Below are 15254 nucleotides of genomic sequence, written 5' to 3'. Positions count from 1 at the left end.
ATTTAATTAGTATTTTACTCGAGTCTCGCTATCGTGGTCACGTGCGTTCTTCCAATTGGTCAAATTTGAGTTATTATCTTTCGTTTGAATTTGCTTTATATTTCATTCGTTTTTCGATATTTTATATATATTTTTTTATATGTGTCTTACTTTTTTAGAATAAATGAATAATTTCAAATAACGAATGTCAAAAAGACATCGCTTAGTTGATAATTGTATAACAATGAAACATACATATATATTACATGTTTTCTAAATCTACTTTATAGAACATATTTTTGTAAATTCATTAAAAAATGCATGAAATTCAGATTTCAGTTTATTTGACAATATTTAATTGACAAGTATGTTTTTATTTAGAAATCGAACCAATCGGTGGATCTTGCCATTTAAATTCTTCCTGATAAGTGACATAAACGACCCAGTAGCATATATTAAGTAATCCAAAAGATGCTGGAAAAACTATTCGTGCAACTCTATCTATAGTCGATACACTATTGATATGTCTCGCTACACGTTCTCCAAATTTTCGGCAATTCCTTACTGCTTCACGTTGTCGTTGCCTTCTGCAATTCTCCAAAAATTATTTAATGTTATTATGATCAGGTAATAAGTATTTTGAATATGTACTAATTACCTGAACTCATCGTCACCTGCCAAACAGTATAAAAATTGTCTCCATTTAGGCAATCGACGTTCGGTTTGCGTCTGTCTTTCCATTGTGGACGGTCTCGATGTAATTGTTACGGGTTGATAAGATCGTCGGTTGTACGTTACCGAGTCCTACAAATGTGTGATACGTTATTTTATTCTATTCTTAGAAAGATATTTGCTAATAGTATTCATTATGGAAGTAACTACATATGTATGTATATGTATATATACAGGATAAGTTATTTAAACTGAAGCACCTAAATATCTCAAAAACAATGCATTAAAAAAAAAATTTGAAACATAAGTTGTTTGATTTTGGTTTCGCGGATGAAAGAGACAACGTAATAATGTTATATTTATTTCTGATTGAATAGACGTTTTTAAAGTTATTTTAATTTTATTCGATCCTATTCTTCGATCCTAGTTTCAATTTAAAGAACTCATCCCGTATGTTATATTATTTCAAAATATTTTTACATTATAAACGCTGCAGACGGTGGAACTTCTTCTGGAAGTTTCGTCAACGATACTATCTGGATGAATGGTTTGAGGACCGCAAGTAGCGATCGTACAAAATGGATTTTCGTACTCTTTGTCCGAAATATTTTCCCATTCTTCGTCGTCCAATGGAAGTTCTCCACTTCCGACCTAGGAGAAGACTAATTATGGCTAAGAAGAGAAGAGAGAAAGAGAGAGAAAATAAAATGTCAATAATTTACGATCTCATACCTTCGTAAAATAATGTACCCCAGCAAATTCTAAAAGTGTAGCGATGCAATAACCAAAACTCATGAGAAGAAACCAATCGAGGGCTGTAGCGTATCTCACTTTTGGTAAATCAGTTCTTGAATCAAGACTTATCGTAGAAAGTGTTAATACCGTTGTGATACCTTATGAAATAGATTTTTTAATTTAAATATCGATACATAAGTAATGACACATTCCAGATTTATCGATAAAATAATTTTACCTAGACCTACTCGATCACTGGTAGCTTCACGATGAATCCAAAACGATACCCAACTTAAGACGACTATAAGTACACATGGAACGTAGACCTTGAATATTGAATATTAATGAAAATAAAAGAAAAAATACTTTCGTTGGAAGGAAAATACGTATGATCGAAATAAAAGTTCAATTCTTACTTGTATCAAAAAATAACCGGTATTCCGTTGTAAATTAAAAGATACTTGGAGAACAGAGAACTCGCCTTCACGACGTACAAACGTAAGATTTCTATAGGGAGAACCCATTAAATCGAATTGCGATAGTGCCATTCCAGGAACAAAGTTTACGGACGATCCTTCTTGCCATTCATAAACTAACTGTTGGGACGTATAAGCATCTAAAACGATAAACAATTTTAACTTATATTACGTGTATCTTATACTACATCTACAGAGGTGAAAATATTTATATGTTTTCTTAAACGAAGAAAAATTGTAATTTCATTTATTTTCAAATAGTACCATACTGCTGTCTATGACTGCAGTAACACGTCGATCTATGTAAAATATTTTTCGATCGAGAATACGAGAAAACTAGAAAGAGAGTAGAGGTATGAGAGTATAAAATATTTATCGCAACACGTAATTCGATCACCGGACATATAACTTCGGATGCCTCGACTCTAACACGTGACGAATAAGTTACCATCGAGAGAAAAAAAAATAAAGATGGACATGCGAGAAATATTCTTTACAAAATTATGAATAAATTAACAATCGAAGAACACATTTGGATCTCGTAAAGATGAAAGGAGAGAATTCAGGAAGTTTTTCGCGTGTAAAAATATATTATAAAATAAATTGATGAGAATCGTATGTACGTACAGCTTCCTAAAATTAATGGGCACGATTGTCGATCCATGGGAAAATTCTGTAACTCCATGGGACACTTCGCTTTAATGGTAAGCCTAAAACAAAGTGTATAATTGTTAGAGAAAATGAATTAGGAAAAGTAAATCAAAAAGAAAAAAAAAAGGATAGAAGATATGTAGAATTAATATTATATAGACCTCATCGAATAGAGTATATCCCCGTCCTGAGAAATTCTCAGCAACTTGTTGGGCACAGTGATCGTATGCACGTAGCTGTGTTTCCCATTGTAGAAGTACGTGTCCGGACGCCAAATTCTCTCGAGCATCTTGATACTAAGACTGAGGGACTTGATAGGTCCTAAGAAACTAAGCCGAGAATCACGCCAAGATTGTCGAAAGTAGCAATCCATTGAGTAATCCTAACGTGAAAGATAATTTATCGATTCATTACATAACTCTGAATCTTTATAAAATCAATAAATAATTATATCTACCATATCCAATTCGGAAACAGGACCCATACTTCTTATCAGAATATTGGTCTTTACCACCGTTGGTGTTCCTATGAATTTTTATGTAATATAATTTTCTAGGATATAACAAAATGACAAATGAACTTTTTCTCTATGAATTATGGTGTCTCTATGAAATATGACTTTGGTGAGAAGATCACGTTCGCCGTCGTTTGTTGACAAACCTTGGGTACACAGAGAAAGTCCGATAACGGAGGGAAAAAAGTGAAAAAAGTAGGAAGAGGGAAATGTGAAATCGACGAAGACGGCCAAAAGTGAGACGATCCTGGAGTATTTGAAAGCGAGATACGATTTAAAAACCGAGCAATAGTTTCTTCTATTTTTTTCTCTTTTTGTATCCTTCTCTCACATCTGGCTCCACTCCAATTTGAGGTATGCATGTAATATTCATATTGAGCCAGTCCATTCGCGATGATAAGTCTCCCTTAGACGCGAAGAGAAAACTATTGGAATAAAGGTGGAGAGGTAGGAGAGAAATCGGTAATAAAACAAGAAACTGGCCGGACCAACTCGAATTCTTTTTGACGATGAATCGTTTCAGTGAAATGAAAGAATTTCTGAAAGATCATCGGAAATGGTCGACTAAAAAAAGGATGTGTCAGATTTTCCAAACGGATCAAGGTGAAATAGGAAAATGCGATTCTTTCACTCCAATTAACAATTTGCTCCCATATAATTACTTTCTTTTTTTCTTTTCCTCCTCCTTCTCCCTTCTCTCCCTTTACCTTCATAAATTAAGTCATGTAACATTTCTACAGGAGGTACAAAATAAACTAACGAGACGTAACTAATCCCGCTTTATATCGTGTCGCTTCACATTTCTCTTCACATTTTTAAGAGTTTAACGGATCGTAGGAACGCGGCCACGAAATTTTTGCAGCGTTCGCAGAGAGGCATCCGGTTCATCCTTCGACACAAAAATTCAACGGTCTGTAAGGTTTTACACACGAATATCATAATCCCTATCGTAATCCAATATTTTATTATATATCTATATATATATATATATATATATATATATATATATATTTGTTTTCTTATATATAAGCAATTAAGCCGATAAAGATATGTATATATATTTATTTAATTATTCTAAGTTCCGAATAGAATATAACAATTTCATTATTTGTCTATTTCATCCATTCTATCTCTATGAAATTGTAATAAGCAAACGCTTTTCGCAATAACGATTGCATAAACGACTCCCTTAATAATCATAATTAATTAAAGATCTAAAGACACTATTCTACATTCTATTTCTAAAAAGATATATCGAATAAAACAATACCTTTTCCGTGTGTTGGTAGTTGGCTATTTTCATAATTCATAAGAAGGTTCTCCAAAACCATGGTTATATTTTTTGAGACGATATCTGTGACTGTGCCTCTAGAAAATCTATCGATCGTTAACGACGGGGAGGAAATTTTCTCCGACGAGTTGAATTTCAACGAAGGTATAATTTCAATATCATAATTAGTACTCTTGCACGTGGTGAGTGGTAGAAGAAAGGTCAACCTATTAATGGTAAAGTAATAAAATGCATTAAACGTTCTTTTTCGTTGTTATATAAAATGACAGAAAATTAATAGAAATTAAAAACCATATAAATCATAAGATAAAAGATTATCGACGGGTTGATTAAAACATCAAACGTAAAACATCAAAAGGGAAAAAAAAGAAAAGAGCAAAAAATAAAACAATCAAACAATAAAAAGCAGGGAGTAATGAGTTTCCTGGTGTCTTAACGTGGCCCTTTTAGAATTGAAAAAGGGCAGGTATCTGTGGGTCCCGTAGATATGCGGTAAGGCTTGGACAAAGATGAGAGGAATAGGAAGAGCAAGAGCAAGAAGAGTACCCTCGTCGTCCGCCGATTCAGCACCTTTACATTGGCAAGTGTTAGCGTCACTCTTTCAAGTGAACACTACGGCTCATTACATCACATTCTCGTGATCGTATGCGCATTTTGTTCCTGATATTAGAGTTCATGTGATCACATAGACCGACACCACAGAATTCCTACGCAAACCTGGTGTTGGTACAACGTTGCATTTCTATCGAGAAATCGATATCTAATCGAGCCACGTCCAACATGTTTCAAATATTTTTCACGCGTATTTCATTTCGTCGAATGAATTTCGATGAATTCCTTGATGTTCGACTTCGATTTCTAGTTCGTAAAAGGTTTCATTTCGAAACGAACGGATACACAAAAATGCACACACACACGTATATACATGGGGTGTATCATAGCGTATAAGTATAATAATTATTTGCTCTTGGAGATCACGCGACTGCTCGTTTGAGCTCGCTTTTTTTTCAATAGCAGACCTTAATTTCGGATTCTCGTTAGTCTATTCTCCCCCTCTTTCTCTACGTCTCTATATCTCTATATACGTCTCTGTGTATCTATGTGTATACGTATCTTTGTGTATGTATGTGTGTGTTTGGCTATGTTTGTTGTGTTTCAATATCGTACGAATGAAAGTTTGCACGGCCGAATAAACCTTGATAGTACGCTAATGAAGCGTCGTAATGTACGATCCCTTTTAAATATATGCCCGTTTCGATTGGAATCTATCTCAATGATGCCTTGTAAACGTTCATATAATCTAAATACTTTGGATCCTAAATGTTCACACACACACACACACACACATATATATGTATGTATGTATGTATATATATATATTATCTATAATATAATAATTCTAACGATCTCTATACACAATAAAATAGGACAATTGAAATTATATAACGATACAACTATACATTTTGATCAAATGAACAAGATATCGAATTGAGAATACAAAATTATTATTAATCAACTAACCCACAATAGGAAAAGGGGATTAAAAATAATAAATAAGGATGAGAATTAAACGTAATTTTTTCTTTCTTTTTCTTTTTTTTAATAAATTACAAACAAAATGCAAGAACAAGAAAGGAATAAAAAAAAATAATTTTAAATAATAATTTACCGCGCTTTTACTCACATCGATAACTCCGCTACGTTCAATTTCATGATTATCACTCCGTTTCTTTTCCCTTTTCGTTTTACCTTCGTAATGAAGAAACTTCGTCGAAACTTGAGAGAGGAAAAGTGAGAGAAAGAGAGGAGAAAAAAAGAAAGGAAGAGAGAGAGAGAGAGAGAGAGAGAGAGAGAGAGAGAGAGAAAGAGAGAGAGAGAAAGACTTGTCCTCTCTTTAATCCTTCGAAGGAAAAGCTTTGAAAATGTAGTCACTGCCGATTTTGATGATCGCCTCGAGACACCGACGAACGACAGACCATTGCCAGAGTCGCGTGGGCTTCCCACCGCTAAAGCTCTTAAGAACGATTCGCAGAACGCGGTGCTCGGCGCGCAAGCTCCAAAAGCACGCCGGCGATTCCCGCGTTTAAACGACCCCTCGATCTCTTATTCTCTCACACCATTTTTAACTTCTTCGCGAATCTTTACAAATTCAAATGCGAGATATATCAACTTCAAAAAAGAAAAGAATCTGAAACTCGAAACCTTTTCATATGTCTCTATGATAAAAATCTTTATGATCGTTCGTCATTATCAATTGTAGATCTATTATCTAAACTATGTTAACGAAAAACAGAATCGTGTTAAATTCGATCCCTTTTTTACTTAAAACTATATTTATCAACAAATCAAGGTGACCGGTTTAGGATCATTTTTATAAAAATTTCTTAATTAAACTTCAACGGGTTTTCTAAAAATATTATGACTTTTTCTATTACAGATACATACGGTCAGTTTTATAAATTCTTTTTTTCCTCTCCTTCTGTGATTTTTTTCTTCTGAAATACATAAATATGATATGAGATATATATATGTTAGTATACCGGAATAATATTGCCGATAGTTCTATTATTAATTAAATAATCAAGCGAACTTTTAGTTCGTTACGTCGATAAAAAAAAAAAAAAGTACGAAGCAGAAAATAGAATTATCCAATTCTATCAAAGATGAAAAGTATTTTTTCAATGAATTTCTTTATAAATAGAGAAAGAAAAAAATTTACTCTTGGAGTTTCTTTCGCTGGCTCAAAGGGAATACAAACGCGTCGTATTTGACATCGTTTTCCATCCTCCACTTGAATTCGTTCTACGGTAGGATCGTTTTCAAGAGAAATGAGTTCTTCTTTATTTACCTAAGAAGGAAAAAATAATATATTAAAAATATGGATCATAAGACATCGAGAAAAATTTTCTTCCTATCCTGTACTTTTTCTTATTGTTGATTTGTTTGTCGTTCGAATAAAAAAGAAGGAGGGTTGCGGAGGAGGTGGTGGTAGAAGGTTGTACAGAGAAAAGGAAGGAGAAGATGATGCGCCGAAGTAGAGACGATTACTTCGTTGGAAAAATGCATCGATCGTTAAGACCGACGCTATCTATCCTTCTGTACAACCCTCAAAGGTTAACGACTCTCTTTCTACTATATCTTAAGGATGCTTGTGGAGATGGCGTTCGATCAGCGTGGTCTGGAAATTCGACGAGTCCGTGTGTCACTAGGTCGAGCTAAACGGGTGCGCGCGTGCGCCTCTTCTCTCGCACCCCTCCATCTGATGAATGCAGAGAGTAAGAGAAAGAGACAGAGAGAGAGAGAGAGAAAGAGAGAGAAAGTGAGAGAGAAAGAGAAAAAGAGAGACAGTCGGAGAGAAAGCAAAGAGGGGAGGAAAGTAAAAGGAGAAAGCAAAGGTAGTGGTTCCATGCCACGAACGGGGATGCGAGCTGGCATCCTCGAAATTCGTGTCGTGACGAGAAATTTCGTTCTCTCTCCTCGATGAACCACGAGAGAAAGAGAGAGAAAGAGAGAGAAAGAGAGAGGGAGAGAGAAAGGAAGAAAAGACAGACAGAGAGAGAACAATTTTTTCTAAATAAAATCAGGCGATAACTAACTCGTGTTCGTTCGTGAAAAAAAAAAAAAAAAAAAAGAGAGAAAGTTAAAGGATTCTTTCGTTTTTACGAGAAAAAAAGACGCGAAAGTTCGACCGATCGAAAATCTCGAGGAATTCTCGTCGCTGATGCTGCGACGGTCCAGAAGGAAGAAACGTCGTTGAGGATGCTTCCTATCGGATTACGGAATCGCGTGTGTACTCGAAGGACCGTGATCTTGAAGGTGTGCGACATAACGATGTTCGCGTTGTGACGAGCCGCTTACGGGAAGTATCCTTTTTCACGTGGAAATTCGATCTTGTCGGTGTATACCCTGACCGTAACTGTTACTATTACTTCCACTACTCCTACTACTATTATTATTACTACTACTATTACTACTACTGTTGCTGCTGCTGCTGCTGCTGGTGGTGGTGCTGGTGTTGGTGCTTTATCTTTTCGTTCTTGACACTCGTGAATTAAAAGGTAAGATAATGTCATATATTATTACCGTAAAAAAAGAAAAAAAAAAAAAAACAGTAAAAGAATCATATAATGAACAGAAACATATCACGAGAACTAGCTTTGACAAACCACTCGAATGTAACATCTGAAAGCTCTTACGAATCGTATAGAAATGCTTCTAGAGTGGCAGTGAGTAGAAACTGCTTACAATAGTTGCCCACATCTCGTCTGATCAAATACGCGGTCTTTCTATTGACGACGAATAACTGTCGCGATCAAACGCTCATATACGCATTTTACGATATTAGAAAATTGTCATTAAAAATAATACAATAGATCAATGAGAACCTTTCGTTTTATAGAAACGTTGATATTCTTTTACATTCAATTTCGAGGATATTATATTAAAAAGTATACTATCAAAACAACTATAACGTCATTCATGCGATAACTTTACTATCTGTTAACTGATAAAATAATCATGTCCATTTACTATTGTTCAACAACGCGATAAATTAAACGAGCCCTCTTAGATATAAGAGTTACATTCGTGTCAAAGTAAGAGAGATATGATGTGTTGAATCTCGATACAGTCTTACGCAGAAGGAAAGGAGAGAGAAAGAGAGAGAGAGAGAGAGAGAGAGAGAGAGAGAGAGAGAGAGAGAGAGAGAGAGAAAGAAAAAGATCGTGAGGTCGGAGGTCAAGGACAAGCCAAGAGAAAAGGGACGGCAGAGTTTTCTTTTGTTTCATTTCAGCCTGCAGCGGTACCGAGAGTGAATATGTCGTGGCACAAAGATCTCGCCAGGAGATGACATTCTTTCCTGTGCTCTAACATTTCTAGTCGGGTCGTCGACCATCGGCAGAATGCTACCGCGTGGACTGCCATTAATATTTCTTCTTGTGCAGTTATCTCATCATATCGTTTGGTAAGGGCAAAGAGAAACTGAACCTCATCTTCTATCTCCTTATGACTTCCGATATTGTTAATCGCAACTCGACACTGTTTCTTTGTCTTTGATTTCTCTTCTTTTTCTTCTCATCGCATCTTACGTAGATTAAATTTTATGGTAGATCAGGAAAGAAAAAGAAAAAAAAACTAACGCAAAAAATAGCAATGACAAAGCAAATAAATATTTAGGGCTGCGTTGGAGAACACAAGAATGTTCGACAAACTGGAAAATGTCACGCAGACCATATCGAGAATACTCGACGGCTATGACATTCGATTGAGGCCGAATTTTGGCGGTAGGTACAACATATCACTAGAAATAAAAGCGCGTACCACTTTTTTCTCGCGACTCGTGAAATGCAATCTTTTGTAAAGTTTGAAAAACAAAGACGTTGCAAAAAATCAACAAATAATATTAACCATACGTTATATCGCATAGAACGAATCAATCGCCTTTAATGGATTTCCAGTCCATTCAACGGCGATACGCTTGAAACTTTTAATAGAGTGGCGCGCCAATTAAATCTAATCCCATGGATTTCAAAATCGGATAAAGTTATAGAAATAATAAAATCGCTTCGATGTACCTACATTGTTCGAATTTTATCATATTGAAATTTCTTCTTCTTTTTTCTTTTTATTTTTTCTTTTTTTTTTTTTTTTGTCGAATAATTTCTTTTAGGAGAGCCACTATTAGTCGGTATGGATTTAACTATAGCGAGTTTCGATGCCATTTCGGAAGTCAACATGGTGAGTAAAAACATGATATGTTAAAAGAAAAAAGTAGATATCTCAAATAACGTCCGCTACGTTTTATCATATTTTACATATTTTACCTCCTGCAATGTCCTCGATAAACAAATATGTTTTGGCCCAAGGGTGTTGCTATCTTATCGAGTGCCTTCATAACTCATGATCATCGATTCTACCTTACCTTCTACCTTACAAACAGAAATCATCTATTGTCATAAGCATGATGCTAAATCATAGATGAAAAAATAAATAAATAGATAAAGATATAAATGAGTGCATCGACCGAATTATGTTATAGGATTACACTATAACGATGTATTTAAATCAATATTGGAAAGACGAGAGACTCGCCTTTTCGCAAGAGGAGGAAATCTTGACACTGAGCGGTGATTTTGCAGAAAAGATTTGGGTTCCGGATACTTTCTTTGCCAACGATAAGAACAGGTAGACGACTTCTCAGTCATCGTCACTGAAAAGACAAAACAAGAAAAATGATCATTATTTTTGATAAATGATAATCAACGAACTGATAAATTCAAAGGAAATTCATGAAAAATTTAAAGCCATTTCTCTCTTTCATTCTTTCTTTTTCTAGCTTTTTGCACGACGTAACTGAACGCAACAAACTCGTCAGACTCTCCGGCGACGGTTCTATCACTTATGGCATGAGATTTACAACGACATTGGCCTGCATGATGGATCTGCACTACTATCCTCTCGATTCGCAGAACTGCACCGTAGAGATCGAGAGCTGTACGAACATATACATTCAACTTTTTACTTTCTTTTTTATTTATCAATTAACATACCGTAATCATATCATTAAGATGACATTCAATATAGACACAAACGTGTACTAGCCGATCGAACATGAGAGCGGAAATTAAATCGTCTTACGGAGAAAGTTTCTTGTTAAACTGTCATTATCGTATCGATATTTCGAACTTTCCTAATAAATTAAGTCGTTTAAGATAACGTCAAATATTAATAACTTTCGCCGGTAATTATGATCAGATAGGAAAATTGGATATTGCGGAGGGTCGATGCGAAACAGGTAAAACCGCAATAGTCCGCTTGTTTCATTAGTCATGCGGTACGCGAATATCCTATATTCTCGGTAAATAGAACGTGAAGGAACATCTTGAACAACTTGCAATCGTAATATCGTGATTTTTAAATGATCTTACAGGATTAGCAATTTTGATTGAATAGTCCAATAAATTAGGTATTGTTGAAGAATCTATTATATTAATTGGAATATATATAAATGAAGATTTGAATTACGTCAATCTTTGATAATACTCTTTTGATAATACTAAATTTGAGATTCGAGTTGAATTCAAAAGCGTTCATTTGCGTATCATTGTGTTACACATATTCGAATAAATCTAAGATTAATTATTTTTGTTATTCAGACGGTTACACGGTACTGGACGTAGTAATGTATTGGAAAGATACTCCTGTTCGAGGAGTGGAGGAAGCGGAATTGCCGCAATTTACGATAATCGGTTACGAAACGAACGACCGGAAAGAGAGATTGGCTACCGGTATTTATCAAAGGTTATCGCTCAGCTTCAAACTCCAACGGAATATCGGTTACTTCGTATTCCAGACCTATCTTCCGAGTATACTCATCGTAATGCTCAGTTGGGTCAGCTTCTGGATCAATCACGAAGCGACCAGCGCGAGAGTGGCCTTGGGTAAAAGCTTCCTTTCAATGCTCGATATTCGACCTTCGACTATTTACACTTCGACTATGTACTCACTGCTCCGATTGCTTTGATAACACTTTTTTATTTCAAAATAAACTCGATGTTCCAAATATCCAAGTTTCGATAATCATATTTCAGATTGAACAGAGTCTCCCACGAGAGAAATGAATTCTTGAAGTTAATTAAAAAATTAAAAAATAAAAAGGAATTAAAACAAGATTAAGGAACTTACTTTCGGCACGATGAAAATACAGAAAATAAATTCTTTCGTTTCAGGTATCACGACTGTTCTCACAATGACCACAATTTCAACCGGTGTGAGAAGCTCCTTGCCACGAATTAGTTACGTCAAAGCTATCGACATATATCTGGTAATGTGTTTCGTTTTCGTTTTTGCTGCGTTACTAGAATATGCGGCAGTCAATTACACATATTGGGGTGCAAGAGCTAAAAAAAAAAGCAAAAAGAAGGATAACGAAGAACAGAAAGTTCTTACTTCGAAAACTGGTAAGTTAGGAAAGAAGTTCACGCTCGTTTAAAAAAACATTTCGGAAACGTTTGAACGTTTTAAAGGAAGCAAAGCTACCTCACCTTTCCCCGGTTCAACCGATGCTGATATTATCGAGCTGCAGGATCTGAGAATGTCGCCATTGCCAAGCATTAGAAATAGATCAGGTTTGATCAGTGGTTCTTCGACACCTGGCCTTGGGAAACATCATGATCCAGTCAAATTTCCACCTAGTTTTCGTATCTCAAGAACAGTTGCCTATAACACACATGGTAGAAACAGTGGTCTCAGATACAGAGGCCCGAAACAAAATAAACCTAAGGTATACACACACACACACACATACACACATACATACACACATACATATATATTTGCATATTAGATATATTTATCTTGAATAATCATATATCTATCTATACATTATCTTGAAAATATGAAAATATCAAAGCAAACATGTAAAAACATTCGATTGGTATTGGTACATTGTTAATCGACAAATTTTTTATAGGTACTACACGCTATTCGTAGAGGTGCATCGGTATTACGCGTGTCCATGCCAAAAATCAAAGACGTTAACGTGATCGACAAATACTCGAGAATCATATTTCCTGTCAGTTTCATGCTGTTCAACGCGATATACTGGATCTTTTATTTTGTATGAACGATATAAAGAAACGCAGGTACAAAAAACAAATTGAATCATCACTATTTCGTGTGTACATACATACAGAGAGAAAGAGGGAGAAGGAGAGAGATATGTTTTATGCGTTTATATGGGACATCGTGAGAGAGACAGAAATGAGAACTGTCTCGGATTTATGAGAGAAGCAATATGTTGGGATCGATCGATCCGTTCTTCGTACTGAAACTAATAACTACTATGACGGAAACAAAAAAAAGGAAGAGAAAAGGAAAGAAAAATAAAAAGATTGAAAAAAATATTTTACGAACGTTCGAGTGTCCTCAATCGAAAGCTGCCATAATTACTTATCGATTTACGTAAGTGGTGTTAAGGACTTTGATCGCAAATGAATATTATTATAACTGAATTCTTAAATATGAAATCAAATGATCCTTCGAGAGAGATATTACGAATGAATGAGGATACGATATTTAAACTGATTATTATTATAATTATAATAATAATGATTATAATAATAATTATCATTATTATTATTATTATTATTATTATTATTATTATTATTATTATTGCGATAAAAATGAATTCTTAACTTTAATCGAAGAAAATTATAACATAGACGAGAAGAATATTCCACTTAAGATCAAAAGAAAAAGAAAAAAAAATTGCTTCAAGCGTTAATCTACGCATACGCAGAAGTTATACAATTCTTTACTGCCAAATGAAAATATCCTCGAGAACGTTCTTACATAGCAATAAGAGAGAGAGAGAGAAAGAGAGAGAGAGAGAGAGAGAGAGAGAGAGATGTAATTATCTTCTAATATAAAAAAACAAATAATCTCTTCATTATCGTTTAAAGACGATCTTCGATTGCATATATACATATGTAAGTATATATATCTCTGAAACATAAAAAATTGTATACGATTATATTGTACACTTGCAATCGAGAAAAAACTTTCATTATTTTTTATTCGGTGGAGACTAACATCAATCATAGCATCTAGAGATCTTTTGCATTTCATCTTAATTTTACAATCACTTAATCTCTATGTGTAAGATATAAAGATAAAGAAAGCCAAAAAAACATAATACATATACGTACACACACACACAAATTATTCATGGAAAGTGAGTAGAAAGTATTTCACATAGATTTTCAGTAAGAATGTAAAGACGTAATGTATGTTAAATATACAAGCCGATCGTATGAATGAAAGAAAAAAAATAAGAAAAGAAAATATTATTTTCAGTAATTATACGAACGCGCTAATTGCATTTACCTGTTCGAACTTTTATTACTAATTTTAAGCAAGATATATCAAAACCGAGAATACAAAAATGTAAAGAATTTTCCATTATATGATTTATATTATCGATAACGTCGTCATCATAATTATCACGCGTTGTTAAATTGTATAATCTAAATTGTATCCTCGCACATAATTTACAAGTAGAACGGTGATTATTACTTAATTATCATATAATTATACTTCGACTTAATCTTTTCTTTACGTTTTTTCTTTTTTTTTTTTGTTCGAAATATGTAATTTTATTGTAAAGAGATGTAGAAACATTACGTAAATTTAAATAGCTTCATGACGTGTATTTTATTAATCTACGTTTCTTGCTTCGCCTTGATCAAACGATTCATCGATCAAAACGTAATAGACATTTAAATGTATTTGTACATTTAAGTGTATTAAAATATACGTTTTAACGTGTGACCAAAAAAAAAAGTAAAGAAACACATGGTCGATACATAAAATCAAAGGGATATCGATCGATTAATATTTCCTTCTATCGTAACAAATTCGGGGGACCTCTGAATTATAGATTGTGAATAATGTAGTATATAATATGATGTAAGATATATACATATAAAGATGGATAACAATTGAAGCGGCACAAATCTCTTAACCTGCAAATAAAAAGGATCTTCTGTACGAAATATTTTCGTGTCTGTCATTTATCTATATATTAAATATTTATATTAAAATAGTTATGTTTATGTTATATATTAAAACACTATTATTTATCTTTCAATAATAATTCGATCGAAAAGACGTAGTATAATTATATAAAAAGAAAAAATGAACATTGCTTACTTTTTGTTATATTTAGCTATATCGATGATAACGATCATGTGAAACACTATCCCGCGTTTAGTTTTGTTACAATGTGTTATATTCGTGTAGGAAGATAAATAATATTTTTTAAAACCACACGAATCATAAAACGCATAAAAAACGTTCTATTTCTATCTCAATTAATTTTATCATGTAGATAATTATTATAACAAGAAACATCTTATCTACACAAAACATGATTCAT

The 15254-nt window shown here is 34.0% G+C and overlaps 2 protein-coding genes across 5 annotated transcripts; one reads left to right on the top strand and one right to left on the bottom strand.

Annotated features, from left to right (window-relative positions):
- Window positions 1-323: 323 nt before the first annotated feature.
- LOC122627102 (gamma-aminobutyric acid receptor alpha-like) lies at window positions 324-10526 on the bottom strand. 4 transcript variants are annotated; one of them, XM_043807918.1, is made up of 12 exons: window positions 10409-10526; window positions 7038-7166; window positions 4298-4524; window positions 2971-3038; window positions 2675-2895; window positions 2490-2572; window positions 1803-2002; window positions 1625-1712; window positions 1384-1544; window positions 1132-1302; window positions 638-783; window positions 324-566 (listed from the first exon to the last, which is right to left on the bottom strand). In XM_043807918.1, exons 2-12 carry the CDS (start codon window positions 7100-7102, stop codon window positions 353-355), a joined length of 1644 nt encoding a protein of 547 aa, XP_043663853.1. In that variant the 5' UTR covers window positions 7103-7166; window positions 10409-10526; the 3' UTR covers window positions 324-352. The 4 variants fall into 4 exon arrangements, with proteins under 4 accessions (XP_043663853.1, XP_043663872.1, XP_043663881.1 ...); XM_043807927.1 differs by having other exon boundaries at window positions 408-574; XM_043807937.1 differs by lacking the exons at window positions 7038-7166; window positions 10409-10526 and adding an exon at window positions 6003-6419.
- Window positions 7658-14871, top strand: LOC122627116 (gamma-aminobutyric acid receptor subunit beta-like). The gene is made up of 10 exons (XM_043807960.1): window positions 7658-8376; window positions 9111-9281; window positions 9494-9600; window positions 9987-10054; window positions 10356-10501; window positions 10653-10810; window positions 11473-11757; window positions 12046-12276; window positions 12343-12599; window positions 12789-14871. Exons 2-10 carry the CDS (start codon window positions 9220-9222, stop codon window positions 12939-12941), a joined length of 1467 nt encoding a protein of 488 aa, XP_043663895.1. The 5' UTR covers window positions 7658-8376; window positions 9111-9219; the 3' UTR covers window positions 12942-14871.
- The last annotated feature ends 383 nt before the right edge of the window (window positions 14872-15254 follow it).

Source organism: Vespula pensylvanica, chromosome 1 (assembly GCF_014466175.1).
Source record: "Vespula pensylvanica isolate Volc-1 chromosome 1, ASM1446617v1, whole genome shotgun sequence".
In the NCBI taxonomy this organism is placed as follows: domain Eukaryota; kingdom Metazoa; phylum Arthropoda; class Insecta; order Hymenoptera; family Vespidae; genus Vespula; species Vespula pensylvanica.
Note: the sequence above shows the minus strand (reverse complement) of the source record. Positions and strands in the feature narration are given on the sequence as shown.